The sequence below is a fragment of the Rosa rugosa genome, chromosome 5 (genome assembly GCF_958449725.1).
Source record: "Rosa rugosa chromosome 5, drRosRugo1.1, whole genome shotgun sequence".
Classification (NCBI taxonomy): Eukaryota; Viridiplantae; Streptophyta; class Magnoliopsida; order Rosales; family Rosaceae; genus Rosa; species Rosa rugosa.
In genome coordinates this window covers 38,792,465-38,809,112 of record NC_084824.1, presented here as the reverse complement: position 1 = coordinate 38,809,112, position 16,648 = coordinate 38,792,465, and the positions used below count along the sequence as shown (strand labels likewise).

The 16,648-nt window shown below is 35.5% G+C and overlaps 1 protein-coding gene across 1 annotated transcript; it reads right to left on the bottom strand.

Moving 5' to 3' along the window:
- Positions 1–9,787: 9,787 nt before the first annotated feature.
- LOC133710045 (anthocyanidin 3-O-glucosyltransferase 7-like) lies at positions 9,788–11,792 on the bottom strand. Its single transcript, XM_062136019.1, has 2 exons — positions 11,186–11,792; positions 9,788–10,853 (listed from the first exon to the last, which is right to left on the bottom strand). The coding sequence occupies exons 1-2, from the start codon at positions 11,700–11,702 to the stop codon at positions 9,991–9,993; spliced, it is 1,380 nt and encodes a 459-aa protein (XP_061992003.1). The 5' UTR covers positions 11,703–11,792; the 3' UTR covers positions 9,788–9,990.
- Positions 11,793–16,648: the final 4,856 nt, after the last annotated feature.

The following is a 16,648-nucleotide window of genomic DNA, read 5'->3' as shown; positions in this document are numbered from 1 at the left end:
TGGATAAGGTTTTAATAAGACCACTTTTTGTCATCTTCGCGGAAAGTTCTCAAGTGTTCTGAGTTTCCATACTCAACTAGTCAACAAATATTTTGACCATTGGATTGATCTTAAGGCTCTTGATCAATTACTTGATGACTTCTTCTTTTTCTGTTTTTTTTTTTTTCCCTCATCTTTCACGTGAGCTGTTGGGTAATTAAAGCAGTTATTCATTCTCCTAAAGTCCTAATTACATCTCCTTTACTAAAGTACGATCCATAGGGGTCCAAAAGAAAAAAAAAATTGAGTAAAAGATTAAAGGTGGTTTTAGTTGGACATCTAAATTTCATATTTAGACCTCTCCTACTTATCGAATCTCAAATTCACTGTTTTAAATACTTAAAAAGCTAAAAGCTAAGTACATCTCCTTAATTTTACCAAAACACCCTCGAACAATTAAATAGGTATCTACAACAATTTGTTGTTCTTTCTTATTTTTTATCTCTATTAATTCAAGGGAGCTTCTATTCATACCTCCGAAATTGCATTTGGACCTCCTCACTTAATATACCTCCAACTTACTTTTACAAATAACCAATATGCTATTTGCACCTCCCTAATTTTCCCACAATGCCCATTGTCTAATAAAATCTATAAAAGCCTGTTTTTTTTTTTGAAAGAGAATAACCTCGGAGTCTATGCCCATGAATCAAAGTCGCCCACAACAAGCATGTGATCCATGAATTCAAGGACATGCGGTATATATAATTTTCTGTAGTCAGAGCGTCTTGATACATTTACATACTTTTCTATAGAGAGGGCTTATCTTCTTCTCTGTCAAATCATTTCTTTTCTCTGCTAGATCTTTGATCTCTTTCTCTAGAACCTTTCCTTTCTTTCCAAAACTATGATCCAACTCAGCTAGCTTTTCTTCAAGTTTTTTGTCAATAGCATTTGGCTTTTCTAACAGTTTGTCATCTTTCTCCTTCATGTCATTGAATTCTTCTTGATCATCATCATCAACAGCTCGGATGATGTTTTTTTTCTTTTTCAAATCCAGCATCTTCTAGAATATCAAATGAGGGCTTCAGTTGTTCCTGAATGACTCCATAGTTAGCATGATCATTTGGATCATAGGCTTCCGAGAAACAAAAACAATCCCATGAGATTTGATAGCTCAAAGGCTCAAAGCTATTTGCAACAACGAAAAAGTTTATGGGGTTTTGCCATTTAAATTAGTTGGTAGGAGGGTTATGGAACTCTTTGAAACCCAAACAACATCACCATAATTCATCAAAATTATATTCTCAGTCAGCTTTCCTATGTGGGATCGTTTCTAGATTTTCATTCTTTTATTGACGTTACAAAAAAAAAAAAAAAATCAAAGCAAGAAGAAGACAAGGGGAAAGTTTATTTTCTCCCCAAAAAATCTTGGCATCCAATCAAGAAATGTTAATAAACGAAACAAAAACCACATAATTTCTTTAAGTTGAAGACTACTGTTGTTCGTAGAGGTACTAAGAAGATTTTTTTTTTCTTTCTCCTCTTTTGTGTCTTTATTGGTAATTTAACATGAGTTGACAAAGTCAACTATCACTTGAAAAAATGAAGAGGTCCAAATGCTAATTTTAGAGGTATGAATAGAACCTCCTTTAATTCAATCACGAAAAATTTTGTAAGGGAACTGTCTTCATTATTTGTGTACTTTCATCCAATGGCGAAACCAACAATTGATTCTTGGAGGAGAAGTTTTATATACACATCCCCATTTACTAAATACACACCCATAATTTTTTTTTCCATCATCTTCCTTAAACTTCCTCTTTTGCCCTTCTTTCTTATTAAGAAACTTTTATTTACACATATCTATATATTTTCTTGGGTGGTGCTATTCGCACACCTATTTTCTCTATTCACAAACCTCCTCTATGTATCTATTACTTTAATTTAATTTTTTTTTACAAATTACTTTAACTACCCTCCCTAAAAATTATGTTTCTTTTTCTTTTTTTCTTTTTTCTTTTTTCTTTTTTCTTTTTTCTTTTTTCTTTTTTCTTTTTTCTTTTTTCTTTTTTCTTTTTTCTTTTTTCTATTTGACAAGTCAATCATCCATCCTAAACCCTTATTTTCCTACAGACACAGAGAACTTCAAAACTCTTTACTATTTTCTCTTTTCTTTTCTATCAAAAACTTCTCTAGCATAGTCATTCTATCTCTCTTACGTGATGCTTTGAAGTTTAATTATGGTAGACCAAGCAACTTTAGACCCATCTTTGGAAAAAAAAAAAATTTACATCTGATTTGCAATGGAGACATGGAAGAAAAATATGAGTTTAGTGATCATTCGAGCCCCATTGAATCCATCATTCCTGGTAAGATTCTAAATGAAATTATTTGGTGTATTTCAATCCATCGCTCTCGGCTAAAAAGATCAATTTCTCAATGATTTGGTGGACTAGGAGCTTTAAATTTGTGCGTTTTGTTCGTCTTAGTTTGATTTTGGTATGACTTGCTTGCTAATCATGGTTTTGACTTGAGTTGATTGATAATTTTAAAATTATTGACGCTTTGATTTCATTTTGACTTTAGTCATATTATCACTCTACAAAATGTTTTATGTCACTGGAAATAGTATCTTGAATCAACTTTGCTTAATCAAATGTGAGAGGTTTTGGATCTCCTTTAGTTTAGGTGATATGCTTATATCTTTCTTCAATTTCGTATAGCAGTCATGATGACATACCTAAATCCTCAAACCTAATTACATCGTGATTTTTCATCTGAGTCCTAAACTTTGTCACGCTAATTGCAGAACATTTGACAGATTGTTCGTCCTGACCATCGTTTTTTTTTTCTTTTAATCAGGAGAAATTTTAAATACACACCCCAAACTACTTAATACACATCCTTATTATTTTATATTTCAAATCAGATTTTATATGTAGATTAAATGACTAAAATAGACATCTATGTATTAGAAGAAAAATAATAATAATCATATCTTCCTTATATTATTCTATAATTATAAACACAATGAACTTCTATAAATGGCATTCTCATTTAAAACAAGAATAAAGTAAGAAACCATCTAATTTAAATTTTCCTTAAATAAATTGTAATTAAATGGGGTGAGAGACCATATAATTTAGAATTTCAAAATCAATGGCATTAAGTGTTTTTAAAACATATCGCTTTACTCCCACTTTAGTTCATTTTTTTCTTCCTAAAAGTTATGATTAGTCAATTTATTATCTAATATAAAACATCACAGGTACAAAACTTTGTAATTGTTAATTTATTTGACCATCCAATGACAACTTCATAGTTTTACCATTGTGGAGAAACTACTAATTAATACAGTTTTAGTTGAATGTTCGACTCAAAATTTTATACTTGATCAATAGGGTGTTTCCTTGTTTGGTGAATGAGAACTCAAATAATACAAAACTTATTTCTAAGCATCTATTTGAAGGGAACAATAATGAATCCTTATGGATTTCCCAATAACTAACACAAGTAATTAATATGGTCAATTATATATACTAATCAAATTAAGTAGTAGCCTTAATGTAGTTAAATATTGTATTTCATGATTTTTTTGTTTAAGGATAATTTAGGTAATTTGGGTTGTGTATTTAGTAAAATATTAGAATGAGAAATTAAATGGTAGGTGTATTGAGTAAGGAGTGTGTATTAAGTAATTAGGGGTGCATATTTAAAACTTCTCTTTAATCAGCAATGACATTCACGAGAAAAATTAGTTTATTGTATAATGATGTTTAATTCATGATTGACTTGCCAAATAGAAAAAAGAAAAAAGAAAAAGCAACATAATTACAAGAGAGGGTAGTTAGGGTAATTTGTAAAAAAAAATTGTAATAAATTAAGTAATGAAAAAATAGAGGGGGTGTGTGAATAGAGAAAATGGGTGTGTGAATAGCACCACCCTATTTTCTTATGTTTTTATCCAATTTTCCTTTTAAACTTCATCTTTTAAAACAATTAAAAGGATTACGTCAATTCATTAAATCTACCACCATCTACCTCATCCTCGCATCACCTCTATCATATCGCCCACCTTTGATGCCGCCAGTAGTTCACATTGTTGATGTAAAGTGGATGGATTGGAATAGAGTCCATATTTAGGTTTCATTCTTCATATATACATCTCTGGGTTCATTTTGACCCTCACATAGAAAATAATACAACAATTGGATTAATATGTTTGATAGTGTTATAAACTAGAGAAAAATATAGAGATAGAAGAGAGAAACAGAGTATGGAGGAGGTAGAAGTGTGTATTTCATTCTCATTAGACCCCTTTATATAGGAGTAATGTTTACATCATAAGGACATAACTAATGAGTATTTACAGTGGACAGCCACATATATATAATATTTATAACACTCCCCCTTGGATGTTCACCACTAAATGATATGGTGTTGGACGCGCTTAATGTTGCCTCGTCAAAAACCTTGCCAGGTAACAAAAACCCAGTGGGACAAAAACAACGCTGGTCGAAGGAGAAAAAGAGTACAACGCGCATATGTCCTAGGTAGCATATTTTGAATGCTCCCCCTGATGAGAATCTCCCCCTGATTTTTGCAAGCTTCAATCATGTATGTAATAAAATACATGCACCATGTATATTAGATATGGTGTGTCCATTACATAGGTGAGACTATGTGTGCTTTGCATAAAGGGGACTCATCATGAATTTCAATTCCTGCAAAAGTTAGGGCATTACCAATAAAACTATGATGTTCTTAATGAATCTTACCTGACTTGATTAGAGTAGAACCAATTTCATATGCTCAAATTATAAATAAAGATATTAGCAAAGAATAACAATATAAAGGAACAACAATTGACACATTTACCTTTATTCAATATTCCGAGCATTGAAATTTAAGTATGGCATACTTAGCCATAAATATCAATTAGTGTAATTGATAATTTCATATAGGCTCAATATGAGCTCTAGATAAATTCATAACTTTGTGGAAGTTAGAATATGTTGCAACATTATGAGTATGATTCGAATTTGATTTCTTAGTCTTGTCATAGTACTCATTGAGGCAATAAGTCACTTTGACTGTAAATGAATGAGTATATATGAAACTTTAGACTTTTTGATTCCATGAGTGAGCTTTAAGCTCTTTTATTCATGGACTTGCCTTTGGCAATATGAATCGGTCAAGGATTTGATTAAGCAATATGCTTATAATGACACATAGGATTTGGGGATTTGCTTTTAGCAATTTTCCTTTAAGATCTTCATAATAATCATGACAACCTGCTATAAGCCTCTCGTCAATATATCAGCTATATGTAACACTGTACTTATAGAAAAGTTGTCGCTTGGAGAAGAATGATAAGCCCATGTCTCTATAAAGAGACTTGTGTCATAGTGATTTCAATTCACTTTAGTACACCCTTTGTAATTTTTAGGGTAGATAAAGTCCAAGTATATCATCACGTTTACAATATTTAAAATCATTGGAATTGCCTCTTTCCAATTTGGCCAATAGTATGATTTGTCGACACAATGAAACGTGGTAGTATATAGCCCTTGATGATATTTAGTTGCAACTACAGATGAGATATCATCAATGATCATCAATTAGAGATCTATCACACATTCAAAATATATGCATGCATTAGCTATAATAAGCTTATTCATATCAGGTACCCATGTCTCTTTTAGGGCATTTGTTGTCTCTCAATGACAAATTAATTAAAGAATGTGGATCTTTATATAACCTCATAACGAGTGTTATAGGGCTTGTATAATCTTCCCTTATAGGGAGCTTGAAACATTGGACTTAGTGGACATATTCCACATAAATTCACGCCGTTACAATAGCGTTTCCTCCCCCTAACGGCGGGAAGACCATCTAGTTTGACCATTCGCAAAATATGCGTGCAAAAAAATTGGATTTATGATATCCACTAGGGATAGCAAGCCCAAACCAAATTTTAGGTCAAAAAGATAATGAATTGAGATTTTTTCTCAAAATTAAAATGAGACATGGTGGATAGATATCACATACCAATTCATGTCATTTTTCATAAATGATATTGCTCCCCCTAATGGTGGGAGGATTGTCTTATTAAAGTGACAACTCGCAGATATGCGATAAATTATAACTTCCTCGTTAGGAAAGTTTGCAATTATTGTTGTATTATACAATAATGTAGAGTATGTATGTAGATGAGTCTACATGACATAGTGATGACACATTAGTCACGCCAAAATAAATTTATTTGGCTCAATGAAATTTTTAATTCATGATATAGTATACAGTAGTATACTCATAGTTGATTAATACAACATAAAGTCGGTGGAAATTTCATCACCAATATATGCAGTGGTATTCCATATATGTAACATAATATGAGCTCAGTTGGAGTCGGCCATCAATCAAGATCTGCAGCTCTTGAGATGATTGTTACCTTAGCTTTTGGAAGCATCAATTGTGAAAAATTATCAACAATTGCAATGGATCATGTCCATAGTTTCATTATATGTATGCAAGACAACTATGTTTGTCATTATATTTATCATGAACATTCATGGTTCAACATGAATTTATTAATGAACACGTGGTTCATATTATTGTTTGACACTGAAAACAAATGTCAAAATTATATACTCAAATTTGAGTCTGGGACAGTAGTCCATATGGGCATAAGCATATACTCGAATAATAATAGATTTAGGGATCATAGCCCTCATACTCAAAACATTTGGTTTGAGTCTTCACAATTAGAAACATGTTCTAAAAGTGGAGTGAACATAGGTTCACATGTACTCATAAAGAGAATGGGACAAAGGTCCTGACATAATTGGAGATCAAGAAACAAGAGGTTTCGATCTATTTGATTGTATAACAATCAGTGGAGGAATTTTAAGTCCTCATGAAATTGAATCAAGAAACATGTAGTTTCGATCTCATTATAAATTGACAATTTTATATCAAATTATTAGATAAGATAATAAGAAGAAATTAAATTGAAGTTGTCAAACTCATGAAAATACATACCTTGATTCTGTTGAAAATATAATTGATATTGTTGATATCAATTTGTGAGTAACAGAATATTCTAAAATAGAGACAGATTCATTTAGAGTCAGTAATTGAAACATGCATTAATATAACATTGTAACAAAATAATCATAAATTTGGTGTAGTCTAGTTGGTTAATATATTTGGTTTGCATCCAAAAAAACCTGGGTTCAAGTCCCAGCTATGGAAAATAATTTTGTTATTTTTTCACAAACGACATAATCATATGAGGTAGATATGACAAAAATAATCATAAGTAATAAATGTTCATTATGATTGCATAAAATAAATAACTATGGTAAGTATCGAAAATGGTAATAGAATGAGTTACTTATAACAATAATTACCGGAGAATGGTAATAAAATTGATAATAAAATGAGTTATTAATAACAATAACTACAAGATAATGGCAATTAAAAATATTATCATGATAATTGTAACTCTTGCAACAAATTCTCATGACAAATTCGGTTATGAAAGAATTGTAATAAAGGTAATTTAAACATAATAAATATGATTAAATAGATAAAGTAATGAAACATAATTACGTTTAATCAGTGCCAGAACATAGGCTTAAAATGACTAAACAAAATAAATAGAGACAAAAAAAGCGCCTAAACATAGGCTTAAAATTTATCAGTGTCAAGAAAACTGCCGCTGATCATGTAATCATTATGTTCTCCATTGTCCACAAAAAAAATCAGAGACTTTGAGCTTGTTACCTTCACTGACAGATTCTCCACATAATTTTAGTTGGGAGATAATCATATGTATAGCGGAATTGAAAATCAGTGACAGATTTAAAGTTCTGAAGGCGCAAAATGCGTCCATTCATATCGTGCTCTAAATAGAACAATGGTTTTCTGGTGAGCAAATCGATCAGCCAATGCTTGCCAAATCTCAAGTGGATCTTTCACCGTAAGGTAATCATCTTTTAGGATCTTATCAAGATGATAACGCAAGAAAATCATAGGCTTGGCGGGATCTTGCACAGATAACTTATTGTCAACTTTGATGGCATTTCCAAAGTTTTTAGCCGGCCATAAGGTGAATTTCAGCATCAAATAGTTCTTGCCAGAAATTTTAAGAGGATAAAATCCAATTTTGTTAGATGCGTCATCTTTCTACAAAGAGAAAAGATGAGATATATCAGGATCCATAATTATTAGAACAATATGTTCTATGAAAAATTCATATACGAAACAAAGGTTTCGAAAAGTTCATAAATATGAACAATGGATCCCATAGGGAACACACAAGAAAAACATTTGTGTGATGTCTATAGAACCATAGGTTCTAAGACTACTCGGTCAGAGGACTCGAGTCTTGAGCAATGGAACATGTAGTTCTCATTGTCGTATATGAAATATAAATTTTCAACAATTATATTATATAAAAGATACATACAAATACATGTAAATGATCGCATAAAGAAAATTGATATTCATCTAGGAGAGAAAGAAGAAAAACTCATAGATCATTAGGCTTGGTCATAGGCAACTATGTTGCACCATAAGGCTTGCGGATCATCATGGAGTTCAAAGAAGAAGAAGAAGAAAAATAAGAGCAAATTCGTGCTGATAACGTGTTATAAACTAGAGAAAAATATAGAGATAGAAGAGAGAAACAGAGTATGGAGGAGGTAGAAGTGTGTATTTCATTCTCATTAGACCCCTTTATATAGGAGTAATGTTTACATCATAAGGACATAACTAATGAGTATTTACAGTGGACAGCCACATATATATAATATTTATAACAGATAGATTATTATACAAATGCTGACAATAACAAGTACCTCCTACTCAATTCTTCACTCTATTAATTGCCTTTATATGATGATTTGATTATAGTTGTGAATATCAATTGTATATTTGCTCCTTTAGCCTCACTCTAGCACCTTTATGTTCTCACCTTCTTTGAAACTAGAAGAACATGCAGTGAGTGATGGTCATACATAGAAGGTCATATAATAGTATCAGGTTTTGAGTTGAACCGTCCTCACTCTCTCTCTTTCTTTCTAGTTGAACCGAATACTATTGAAAAGGCAATTTCTTGGTCCATGCATAAGTTCTAAGATTTTGTACTTTTCATTACTAGTTTTGTTTAAACAAAACTAATGTTACTTAGCTGACATCTTTTATTGTTGAGTCTTGTAAGGGATGGTGTGATATCTTGTGTAATCTTTGGTCCTAACTCCTAATACATTGTTGTCTTCCCATAAAAAAAATGCAAAATTTGGAGAAATTTTTTTTTATTTGAAGACTGTCTTGTCGAAGTGAACTTTGCATGTTGCAGTTCTTCACCTAAAATATTTGAATACTTCGTATTTTATTTTATAATCTAAAACTGAAGAATACAATACAACTAATTGAGGTCAATATACAATACATGACATCTCATTTATAAAGACGAGACTTATGACACTGAACCAAATGGTACTATATATGCTCATATACTGATATACTGATACATTTGTTTTGAGCAATTATAATTGTACTGTGCTATTTTAAGCAAGGAATATACTTTTATTTCCCAACTTTCATGTTTGCATTGAAGATGGTCTATTCTAGTCATTCATTGATTAACATTTAAACCAAAACCAAAACCAAAAGAATGACAAATAAGCTTGAGGTGACAAAATTAGTTGTTTTAAGGAATACATGTGACTTGATTTTCTTGAAATTTTGTGTTCTTGGAATTAGCGATTACAAATTGTAACGGTAACAGTTATAATTGGCAAAACTTGAAAATAGTTTTCTTGTTGATGCATGAATATTGGCACTCTTCGTTTCGATCTTTTTTCTTTCTTTGTTTTTCAATGAATGTTCCATTTTTCACGCCTTAATTAAAAGCTTAAATTTTGCAAACAGAAAGAAAGGAAAACACGATTCAGACAAATCCCAAATAAAAACTGCAGTGTCCACACTTACTGGTCATCAAACTTCTTCATGCTTGGTTGCTATGTCAACCAAGCTATTAAAAGCTTTGGAAGAGCTACCATCACCTTCAACAGCAGATTGAGCTAGATTTTTTAGAACTTTTATTTTTTCTCTCATTTCATTTCCTGCTTTACCCCTCAAAATTAGTTCCAATGCCTTAATTGCTCCATGTTTTGTAAGGACCCCTCCCTCAATTCCCACACCAATCCCCCAAACAGCCTCCACAGTCCTCATGTTCAGGATTTGGTCTCCAAAAAATGGCCTGCCTATCATAGGCACACCACCAACTATACTCTCCAAAGTCGAGTTCCACCCGCAATGTGTCACAAAAACTCCAACTGCAGCATTCTCTAAAATTTGTACCTGCGGAGCCCATGAAACTATTTTTCCATTTAGGCTACTCTTGTCACACCCATTGGGCAATATGTCATCTGGGTTGCCCCTAAATGACCAAATAAATGGGAACGCACTTTCAATCAAAGCTTCTGCAAATGCTGCTAGCTCATGAGGTGGTGGTCTCACCACACTTCCAAAGCTGATATATACCACCGATGCAGGCTTATGCTTGTCCAACCACTCCAAGCAACCGCTGTCATCCTTGAGTAATGGTGGCGACGGCGATGCTAGATTGAAGGGTCCAACATTGAGGAGCTTCTGGAATCTTGATTTGAGCTCGTTCACAACTTCCGGTTCTGCTTCTTCAAATGAGTTAATGGCAACCGCGGCCGCCTTTGGCAGCTTTTGTCCCATTTTGTGTAACAGGGATGATATTGGTGACTCTAAATTCCCTGATACCACTCCCTCAGGTAAATCAGCTACCTCAAGTTTGGAAAATCCAGGAAGGAACTCGAGGGTTTTCTCTGCATTTCATGAAAAAAATAAATGCATTTAATGATCGATGAGAAGGAACAGCGGTAAGGCTATACTTTTGGCCTTAATTTGCAAGAAGTTCATTTTTCACGGTTATGCTCACCAAACATTTAAGTTTCTCAACCTACCATAATGTCTAAGTCAGTATTATCACTGTCAGATCAAGAAAGGGTGAATAAAAGTAAGAAGCAAATAGCACCAATATTAAAAGCACTTCCTAATTGCAAAACTACTTGATATAAATCCAGTTTCAAGTATGCATCGATTCTCTAATTTGAGCCATAATTACATACTAAGATTAATTAGCAAAATTGATCCTTACCATCGTTTCCAAGTACCCTTTGTCGTATTAAGTCTGTGGCAGCATGAACAAGAAGGGAACGAGGACCAGCCGTCCAAAGTGGTACCCAGGGAAGCTTCATCTCCTCCGCCATATCTCCCGCGAACCAAAAGAAAGCATCCGTCACCAGACACCCTATCTGCAGCCCGGAACCCGCCTCAGCCTCCTTCATTGCGCTCCTAAAGTTGGCCGGGGCCGCCTTGAGAAAGAAGCCAATAGCCTGCTCTGGGTGGCCGGAGGGCAAGAAACCCTCGGGCAACCCATCCGGGACGTCGTAGGCCTTCACATTAAGGAATGCCGAGGCCTTGGAGGCGGGCGAGAAGAGGGAGCTGTTGGCTTTAGAAGTAGTAATGAAGGAGAAGATTGTGTCGGGTGCGGCGGCAGCGAGTCGAAGAACGAGGCTTAGAAGAGGGCCTGCATGGGTTCCGTAAGGGAAGGCCAAAGCGGCGACATGGTGGTGATACTGAGTCGAGGGTTGTTTAGGGTTTTGGCCGGCCATAGTTGGTTGAAATGTAGAACTTCTGTTTGCTGTAGGGTGATTTATTTATACGAGGGATGGAAAGAGAGCGAGACGGGTAGGTTGGTTGCAGAAAGATAAGAGGCCAAAAAACTCATTTACGACAATACCATTCCAGCTTATTTTTATTTTTTTCGTAAAGTTCACAGATTTGTGGTTGTTGGGAAATGTGAAAGATTAATGACGCGGCGCAAAAAGACGGATAGAGCGGGAAATTGGTTGGTTGTGAAACGAACAACAGGGAAGGTTTTATTCTGGAAGTTGAGGTGGAAGTTATCACATCTTAAAATAGCTAATAAATGTAACCAAAAATTCGTCAAAAAAAAAATGTAAAAAAGATATGTACTACGATGTATTACAAGTTACAATGTCATTTAAACTCACCAAATCATAATTTAATCAATAGCTAATAAAAATACCTTTTAATGTTGACGCACATTTAAGTTCTTTGCTCTTAAGATATAACGTCTTTTTCACTCACCAAATCAGAACTTAATTCTAGCACTCTACAACGGTCAGAGGCTACTGCCATTGGCTATACCGGAGGCTCTGACTTCCCTTTTATTTGATCACGGCTAGATCCTGGTGGTGGCGTGAAATTCCCGACTGAGTTATTCAACTGGTATGGTGCAGCAAGACACTTGATGCAGGTTTGGTTTTCCAATTCTGGGTGGAGGCGCTGTTTTTGGGCTTTTATAGTGATGTCAATGTTGGGTGTGTAGATCCGATTCCACATAGGATAAGGATTTGTTAATCCTTGATCAAAGAGGAGTTTTGATTGTTTCCTACCTGCTTACATAATCCTACTTGGTAATGGTTTCTATGTCTATTGGGAATAGGTTTCCAATGTCTTATAGGGTTTAGTTAGATATCTATAAATAGGGGCATAGGTTGTAGTAGTAGATCAAGTCTTTGAAGCATTAAACAGAGAGAGCAAGTGAGGTCTTGAGAGTTGGTGAGAACTTCTTGTGAGAGATTCTTGTATTCTTGTTCTTGTATTCTTCTTCTTCTATAGTGAAACCCAAGCAGCCCGGGGACGTAGGCAAAGTTCTTTGCTGAACCTCGTTAACAAGTTCGTGTTTGTTTTATCGATCATTTATCTATATTGTTTTGCACTTGTTTGCTTCCGCAAGAGGAATTTTAGGTCAAATTCCTAACAAAGTGGTATCAGATCAGCTTAGGCTCTAGAGTGGAAACAATGAGCATAGAAGACGTTGAGAAGAGGGTTGATAAGTTCGACGGTAATGACTTTAGCCTATGGAGGTCACAAATCGAGGACTACTTGAATATGAAGAAACTTGCTAAGACTTTAGAGGGCAAGCTCCCAAAAGATATGAAGGAGGAAGAATTTGTCGAGATGGATAGGATGGCCCTTGGAGCCGTTCGACTATCGCTTTCAAATGATGTACGGCGATTTGTTATCAAGGAGACTACGTTGAAGGGGATGATGGATAGTTTGTCCAACATGTATGAGAAGCCAAATGTCGTTCAACAGTTGTACTTGATGAGGCGGCTGTTCACTTTGAAGATGGGTAAAGGTATATCTGTTCGCCAGCAAGTTGGGATAGTTGGTGATATTATCGAGCAACTAGCATCGGTGGATGTTAAATTCGACAAACACATCAAAGCTTTGGTGTTGTTGACTTCCATGCCTTCGGATTGGGATGTGACTGTGAACTCGATTTGTAGTGGAGCTGGGACTACGAAGAAGCTGAAGTTTAATGATGTGCGTGACATTCTTCTGAATGAAGAGACGCGAAGACAAAATAACCTTGAAGATCCTTCAAGTTCTGCGCTCTCTATAGAAAATAGAGGTAGAACGTTCAACAAGAACTCAAACAACAATCGTTGAAGGTCCAAGTCTAGGGCACCTGGAAAAGGCCGAAGCGTGTCCAAGTCAAGAAAGTGGTCCGATGGGTGTTGGCATTGTGGGAAATCTGGACATGTCAAGAGAGACTGTAACCAGTGGAAGGAGACAATGAAGATGGCAAACACAACTGAGTTTGATTCGGATGCACTTGTACTGAGCGTTATTGAAGCACCATTGGAGTCGTGGATCATAGACTCTGGAGCGTCATTTCACTCAACTTCACAACAAGAGCTCATGGTGAATTACCGACGTGGTAATTTTGGTAAAGTGTTTCTTGCTGATGGTGGAGCCTTGGAGATTGTGGGAAGGGGTGATGTGAAGATTTCACTAACAAATGGTGGAACATGGACCTTGACCAATGTTAGACACATACCGCGGTTGAAGAGGAATTTGATCTCTGTGGGTCAGTTGGATGATGAAGGATGTCGCACTACCTTTGAGAAAGGTACGTGGAAGGTGTGTAAAGGAGCTATGGTATTAGCTCGTGGAATCAAGACAGGAACACTTTATACGACCTTGAATATTGTTGCTATTGTTGAGAACAATGAAGGCACTGCGATCGTTGAGAAAAATGAAGATGCATACTTATGGCATCGTAGACTTGGGCACATCAGTGAGAAAGGTATGGGTGTACTTCAGTCGAAGGGTAAACTACATGGTGTGGACTCAGTGAAGATTGGGCTTTGTGAAGACTGCATATTTGGGAAGCAAAAGGTTGTTAGTTTCTCAAAGGGTGGCAAGGTATCAAAAGATACAAAACTAGAGTTGGTTCATACTGACGTGTGGGGACCTGCACCGGAGCTTTCGTTAGGTGGCTCAAAGTACTATGTGACTTATATTGATGACTCCACAAGGAAAGTATGGATTTATTTCTTGAAAAATAAATGGGAAGTATTTGATACTTTCAAGAAGTGGAAGGCGATCGTAGAGAATGAGACCGGGTCGAAGATCAAATGTCTGAGGTCGGATAATGGAGGTGAATACTGTGGTAATGATTTCAAAGAGTATTGTGTAGAGAATGGGATTAGGATGGAAAAGACAATTCCGGGAACTCCACAGCAGAATGGAGTGGCTGAACGCATGAATAGGACTCTGAATGAGCGCGCAAGGAGTATGAGGATACACGGAGGATTGCCAGACATGTTTTGGGCTGATGCGGTTAATACTGCTGCTTATTTAATTAACTGTGGACCATCAGTACCATTGAATCATCTCCTACCTGAGGAAAAATGGAGTGGAAAAGAGATAGGCCTATCGCATTTAAGAGTGTTTGGTTGCGTGGCATATGTTCACATTGAGTTCGGTGCGAGAAGCAAGTTGGATCCCTGTTGAGACCAAAAAAAATATTCCAAATGTCCAATTTGATGAACTCTCATAGATAGGTGGTCGTGGTCTTTCAATAAAAATTGGAGTCCAAAGCAACAATATACATATATATTTTGGCCACCAGATCAGCAAGATAATTCCATTTAATTGTTTAAAGCAAAAGAGATTAATACGGATGATAAGGCCAAACTAAATTGCACCTCTTGGATGGTGATTGGTTAATTGGCTTTGTGTTTATCTCTTGAGGAGCAGAAACAGTAAGCCAACAAATATGGGGGGTTGGCTTTGACTATTCTTGGACTTGTGATCTTATCCATAAGTATTTGAACTCCCAAGCAATCAAAACAGATCATGCATGAGTCGGTCAAGAGAGAAGGAAATAAAGTCGTACGTGATCGCGCAAGAAGATTGAGTCAGCTTAGTTTGAAATTTGAACGTATGCATTCAAATTGAAATGAAGGCTCATCCGATCAAAACGGACTCCCTCATTATTGCCTACAAAAGGAGACTCTCGACATCAAAGAGAGAGGGAGGGGGGAAGCATAAAGAAAAGAGCAGAAAGAAAAGAAATACACCGAGAGCAAAAAAAAAAGCAGAGAATACGCAGCAGAAAATAATAGTAGTAAAAGAAGAGAGGTGCAACGTCCGGGTAGCAAGAAGGCCAACTTTCATTGGAGAAAGAAGAAACAAAGAGCTGCAGGTATACGGCTGCATCTGTGGTTAATTTTCTTACATTAATTTTCCAGATGATGTTGTTGACAGAGAAAGAAGTACGCCTCTTCTGCACTTCAAATTTCTCCAACTAATCCAAATGGCTCCGCCGCGTGTCTTGTGCTACCTCAAAGCTCAAGGCTCTAATAGGCCGTTCATGAACGACCACAACTATTGGAGTCCTTATAAGCCCTTCGAAATGACGACGATACTGCTGCTGCTGCCTTTAAATGCTCTCAGGCTTAAAGCATTGGAACAAAAAAAAATGGTTGTTCACAACTGCGTTTCGATGTTTAAAGCTTCTCAGAGATGGTACACTGTTGTTAATATGGATGCTCTTAAAACTCTAATAGGCCGTTCATGAACGACCACAACCATTAGAGTTCTTTTAAGGGTCTTGAATGCCCCAAAATTCATTGCATTAAAACAAAATGGTTGTTCATGAACAGCCAAGTTTTAATGTTTAAAGCCTCTTAAAAAATGGCTTTGTTGCTGTTCTTTGGTGCCACGATGTTTAATGCATTAGTTGTTCTTGAACAACTGGGTTTCAATGCTACGAGCTCCCTCCTTAATAACGCTGCTGTGTTACTTCAATTACTCACAGCCTTTACGCTTTCACGGAAGGAGAAATCAAATTCTAGAAATACAATGTAACAAAAAGAAGGGTGCAGCAACAATGCAAAACTGAGAAGCAGGTCACCAAGATTTTTGGTGCCCATATGCACGTGCTTTCCTCCTTGCCCAAACAAAAGCCTCTGAAGCAAACCATGATTGCTTGATATTTGATTAATGTTACAAAAGACAAGAACTCAGCAGGTGGTGAATTTGATCAATCACATGAATTCAAGCACTGACGCAATGAAGGCTAATTAATTAATGGGTCATAATTTTTCATTGATTAATTTAACTTGAAGAATAGCATGTGGAAAAGTCTAAAGACTTCAAATTCAGTTTATTGGGCCTCCTACAAAAGAAACGGAAGCAAGCCCAGTTTACAGAGGTTCACTTCAAATCTTGAGCT

What these genes read in the sequence shown, in the direction of transcription:
- LOC133710045 (XM_062136019.1), bottom strand. Translation starts at nt 11,702, where the DNA reads ATGGCCGGCCAAAACCCTAAACAACCCTCGACTCAGTATCACCACCAT. An exon ending in AAGGGTACTTGGAAACGATG is followed by an intron (nt 10,854 to 11,185) that starts GTAAGGATCAAT and finishes CATGAAATGCAG; the next exon opens with AGAAAACCCTCGAGTTCCTT.